The 6000-nt window shown below is 42.4% G+C and overlaps 1 protein-coding gene across 1 annotated transcript in view; it reads right to left on the bottom strand.

The window, feature by feature from the left end:
- Positions 1-850: 850 nt before the first annotated feature.
- Positions 851-6000, bottom strand: part of LOC120986988 (START domain-containing protein 10-like) — a 72919-nt gene continuing 67769 nt past the window's right edge. Inside the window, exons 4-6 of the mRNA XM_040415661.1 lie at positions 5325-5442; positions 3159-3211; positions 851-1627 (exon numbers count right to left, since the gene is read on the bottom strand). Coding sequence (XP_040271595.1) covers positions 1397-1627; positions 3159-3211; positions 5325-5442 — 402 coding nt within the window. The 3' untranslated portion in view covers positions 851-1396. The remainder of the gene's footprint in view (positions 1628-3158; positions 3212-5324; positions 5443-6000) is intronic.

Here is a 6000-nt window from a genome sequence, read left to right as displayed (position 1 = left end):
TGTTTGCGGCGTGAGAAGTTTAACACATGTAAAGTTGCTGACAGACGCCCTTTCACATTATGGCTTTTCAGTTCTATAAAAATATTAATAGGCAAGAGTAACTTTCCACCACCCTGCTGCTTACGTTCTGTAAGCAGCAGGGTGGTGGAAAGTTACTCTTGCCTATTAATATTTGAAAACCAATGCAACAGCGCCTCAACCTCAACTCATTTAATTTTTGGAAAAATATTGATATTTATAAACTTTAATAACTTTGGAACAATATACAAGCACTTTTTTAAAACACTGTTTCCATGAGCTAAAGAGGAACGGTCATCTGTGTGCATGAGGCCTGATAGGAGATTGCCTCCAGCCCAAACCTCCACCATTGAAAAAAATTAGATGAGTCTCTAGGTTTTGTATAATTAGAGGTATGCTATAACTATACATCTGTGTATAAAGAAAATAAACTTCCAACCCATGTAAAGAGATATTAAGAAATTATTCAGCACAGCATTTTCGAGCTATTTGGAAAATAAAAAATGTTTTTCACGGATGTAAATGTCCCACAGACTTTTTGAGATACCGGACTGGTATTGCAGGAGCGCACGGTGTCATTGGTTGCTGTGACGCCGTGCGCTCCTGCAATGCCAGTCCGGTATCTCACGGACTGTGTTCCACGGACGTCTGCATGAGGCTTTAGGGACTTGCTGCTTGACAACCCTGTGTTATAGATTGTAGCTGTTGAAACAGTTTGGTCATTATTATGGATACATGGCCTAAATGGGACTCAGTTGATCAAAGTTGAACTTGCATTCTGTTGAAAGGAACCGCAATGCAACTCTCCATTATATCTTGTGTTAGTGATCACAGTTTTTCTTAAAATAAAAAGTTTTCTTAGAAAGTCTCCTAGTTTAGGGACACCTTAAACAATGTACTCTTTCATGCCAGGGATGAAGGGAAGAAGCTTTCAACATTTGCAATCTCCTCATGTCCTACTAGTTACAGCTTCTAGTAGACTCCTAGGGGTTGTCCCATCTTGCCTTTCCCACAATGAGATGAGACTATGCACCAGCCCCAGGTGGCCAGGCTTATGGAAACTGCTGAGTGGGCTGGCATTTAGTTCCATCTTGTGGAAATGGCAAGATGAGAAAACCCCTTTAGGGTCAATCAAGGTCAAAATTGGACTATTGACAAGAATATCAAATGAAACACATAATTGTTTCCCAAAATTGAGTATATATGTGTGGTGTTCATTCTGGTCCTATTTTCATTAGCAGTATGTGAAAAGTAAAGTGAAAAAGGTTAGAGCAGGACCAGAAGTCATCAAGGGTTAATTATACATACTGAACTATATCTGGTAGCTGAACACAAGAATTAGAAAACCATCCTAATGTTTAGATAATTGTAAAATTGTCTAAGAATCCTTGGCGAGCCCTTCCTCATCATCACTGATGTGCATCCTGTCTTCCGCCACTCCACTTTCATCGATGTTTTCCAGCTCATCTGCTCGCTGGATTGCCAGATCTTCCAGGTTCACAGTAGGTAGTGTGTTCTGCTCTGGATAAACCCAAGGCTTGAAATGAGGGTCATGCTTTTTCTTCCATTCTGGATACTTTAAACCCGCTTTGTAAATCTTCTTCATTGCCTGTACAGAATCAGTTATATCAATATGAATAGGTTACAGTGTCTTGTAATCATACTCTAGCGCAGATTTAGGGGGTATTCACATGGTGCGGCAGAGACCTGCTGACTCTTTGGATTGGATATGAAAGTTCAGGTAACTTAAACCTTCTTGTCGTAATGCAAAATCTGTAAGAAGACCCCACCTAACATGTGCCATTTATAATACTAGTGATTTTTTTTTATACAGCAGATGTCTTTTGGACACCTCCAGGTACACAGGCTCGGGAACAACTGCTACCTCTGCACCCCCTATAGTTGTGATGGCTAACCTCCGCCACTCCAGCTGTGGTTAAACTACAACTCCCAAGATGCACACTTGTTTGGCTGTTCTGAGAACTCCACAAATGAATGGAGCATGCGGGGAGTCATAGTTTCACCATAGCTGGAGTGCCGGAGGTTAGCCATCACTGCCTTATAGCCATGTCATTCAGTATTCCGTGTACGGTAATACACAGACGCGCTACATCCAGCATACGAGCCACTCGTGACCCCATCTATTTTGGCATATAGATGAGGTTCACAAAACAACCCCTTTACTTGCACACCATACTGTACAGCACTATTTGGGAACTATGGCAGTACTATGTAAATATGAACAATTAGATTATAATCTATTCATATTTGGAATATTTTATTGGTTGTATTTGGTGTATAGAAGTAGGAATAACTTGCAGTGACGTACAAAATCTAAGGTTTATATAATATAATAGTGGCTGTCATTTTACTATTATCATGTACAAAATCTGCCTTTATTAGCAAGCAGCAGACACCCAAGGATGAGATTCAATGTTGTAACAGGTTTCCTAGCTGGTTACTCTTTTTAGTAAGGTTTTTGTAACTCAAATCCATTATGCTGTAACTTTCAGCACTGAAAGATCTGGAGATACTTGCTGCAAGTAGTGTGGCCCTCACTGTAAAACACTGAGCATCTAATGGGGTGAGCCATATTTACATGAGCATTCTATACAGCCATTACCTTTTGTATACATATTGTTACTCATGGGTGTAACTATAGCCATAGCACTTGAGGGTGGGAACATTGCAAGAACATTGTTCTTTTTGCAGGGAATAACAATATAGTGGCTTTTTGCTATAAAGTGGGTTTTCTGATATTATGGTTGCCCAGCCTTTAAGGTATGGGTGTCCTAGATGACTTCAGTGGGAACTTTTGGCAATGGAGCTACACAGCAGAGCTGATCACCAAGGATGCTGGGCGTTGGACCCCTGCCAAATCCAATCAGCTGGACAACAGTTCTAAGGACTGTCTGCAATACAAGTCCTCCCCCCCCCCCAAGTTTTCAGGTTGCTTCAGCAGTTCCTCCTTTGTGGAGTGGTTGTAGTTCCTACATAGTCCTACTTCACTATAGCCTTCTCTTAACGTTGTTCATTGCTACCCTGGACCGAGTTTGAGTTTATGTTGATTTTTTACTGTAGGTTCTGTGTAAAGTTCCATCTACTGCTGTAGGTATATAGTTAATAATGAATGTTCTTACCTTTGGAGCCACAAATTGAGAAACTTTATTTACCACCCACTTTGGTAATGAGCCTTCAGTGTAAAAAACAAACAACAAAAAAAAACACAATGTTAGGTGCATATTTGTAAGAGTCAGAGGCCAGTCCAACTACTGGGTTACCCAAGCATGAAAACTTACTGCACTGCGTTTCCAAGGGATATTTATTTCCACAAAGTCAACAGCGCCATCTAATGGTCAAGTAGACAAGCTGCACCCTCGTAATAAACTATGCATAGTGATGGCTACTTGTTCATGATTTTCAAGTTCTATTAAATGTTTTGTAACAGAACTGTATACATTTATCTTGAGTTCTTTTTCTAAAGGAATGATAACATTTCTACTGATGTAGGTTGGCAGATAAGTTATTTGTAACAGTTTATGCATTGACAGTTTCTAGATGCATTTAAAGGGGTATTCCAGGATTTAATATTGTTGACCTATCCTCAGCGTAGGCAAAATAGTCACCTGACGTTCAAGTACCGATGTGGTAAGCAGGCCATTAGCAGAGCGGAGCAAGTTCAGTGCAGGGGCTCACATAAGACATTGCTCCTCTACCTGTGCCTGTTTGCTAAAGTCTGACATAACCAATCTTTGCCAGACTTTAGGAGAGCAACTTTGGTACAGGTAAGAGCAGCGACGCTCCTGCCTGTACAGCGCTCACTGGGAATGCAGGGGAATCCATACTCCCTTACACAGCTTTGTATAGGAGAACAGACTCTAAAGCTCAATAGGCACCTGAACTTCAGGTGCCTATTTTGCTGGGAGAGTGTAAAAAAAATAATAATAAAAAAAAAATAATGTAATTTTAAGGCACTTACAATAAGTTCATCTGTCAGCAGATTTGTACCCATGAAACTGGCTGACCCGCTACATGTGCACTTGGTAGCTGAAGACATCTGTGTTGGTCCCATGATCATATGTGCCTGGATTACTGAGAAAAATGATATTTTATTATATGCAAATTGGGGTGTTGCAACAGGGGTGTTGTCGTCACACCTAGAGGCTCTGCACTCTCTGTAACCGCTGCTTCCTCTGCACTTTAATTGACAGGGGCTGGCATGGCGATGTGGCAGTTGCATAGAGAGTAGAACCTCTAAGTGTAATGGCAACGCCCCCGTTGCTGCTAGAGGCTAATTTGCATATATTGAAAGTAATTTTTTTCAGCAATGTAGGCACATATGAACATGGGACCAACACAGATGTCTTCAGCTGCCAAGTGCTCATGTAACAGGTCAGCCAGTGTCATAGCTACAAATTTGCTGACAGATGCCCTTTAAAGGGTTTCTACCACTTCGTTTCACATAATTAGCCTTCAGACACTAGCGATCCGCTAGTGTCTGCTCTACCAAACCATCCTAATATAATTGCTTTTGGGGCAGCCGTTTCGCAAAAAAAAGAACTTTTATTGATATGCTAATGAGCCTCTAGGTGCTATGGGGGAGTCATTAGCACCTAGAGGCTCCGTCTACCTTCACAAACTGCCGCCGCCCAGTGCGTCCCTCCAGCCCGCCCATCTCCTCCTGAATGCGATCCTCCCTGTGAGCGTATGTATTCGGCGCATGCGCAGTGAATGTCTGACCGCTTCCCTGCTCAGACATCTCCACTGCGCCTGCGCGATGACGTCATAGTGCTCCGAGGAACAGGCGCAGTGGAGATGTCTGAGCAGGGAAGCGGTCAGACATTCACTGCGCATGCGCCGAATACATACGCTCACAGGGAGGATCGCATTCAGGAGGAGATGGGCGGGCTGGAGGGACGCACTGGGCGGCGGCAGTTTGTGAAGGTAGACCGAGCCTCTAGGTGCTAATGACGCCCCCATAGCACCTAGAGGCTCATTAGCATATTAATAAAAGTTCTTTTTTTAGCGAAACGGCTGCCCCAAAAGCAATTATATTAGGATGGTTTGGTAGAGCAGACACTAGCGGATCGCTAGTGTCTGACAGCTAAATATGTGAAACGAAGTGGTAGAAACCCTTTAATAAAGTATATAGAAAGGTTTAGGTACATTTTAATAGAATATGTGATTTAGAACCTACAGGTTATTTGCCAACATTACAATAAAATGCAAGATTTCGAGAATTTTTATTCTTTCCAAGAACTAGTAGGGAGCACTAAACAAGTGAAACGGACGTATGGTCTTATTACCTTTCGGGTCGACTTGTGTAAGGTAGTAGAGAATACAGCTTTTGTCTCCATTGGCTTTAATTAGGTATCCAGTCTGCAAGGAAACTGCTCTAACAAAATCCTTTCTAGGAGGATGTTTCTGAAATACAACAGAAGACATTGTGAAAAGAGCAGATCCTAAGACAGTCAGTGTGTACACATACGCACAATATGAACCCTAACTAGGGTGGCCAGACAGTTGGGTTTCCTGGCACCCTGTCCTCCGTTTGGCACTCCCTGACAGGCTTCCCTGGCGGACATGTCACTCTGACTGACTAAGGGTGAGAGAAGCACTCCAGGCCCTGCTCACAGCTCACCATCAGGTCTTCACATGCTTTTTATTTTTTCTTTTGCTGGCAACGAGGGGCTCAGGGATGTGGCCATAATGTCCAGCTTTTTGGGGGGTGAAGCAATTGACCACTTTAGTTCTAACTCCTAGGCTGTCATTGAACACGTAATATACTGACTTTGGTAAAAGCCATCAGTAGTGAGGAGTGAATTTCTTGAAATTGGATTTGGAGTCGTTTTGGCTGAATTGTCAATTCAATTTAGATCTGAATAAACTTGAGTCGAATCGGAAGTGCTTCAATTGCCCTGAATAGCTGTGGATGATACTCTGGGCTTCCCTAGGACTGCAGGGTAAATACATGACTGCTTG

The sequence above is a fragment of the Bufo bufo genome, chromosome 1 (assembly GCF_905171765.1).
Source record: "Bufo bufo chromosome 1, aBufBuf1.1, whole genome shotgun sequence".
NCBI classification, from domain to species: Eukaryota; Metazoa; Chordata; class Amphibia; order Anura; family Bufonidae; genus Bufo; species Bufo bufo.
The sequence above is the reverse complement of the archived record's forward strand: the minus strand, read 5'-3'. Positions and strand labels throughout refer to the sequence as shown.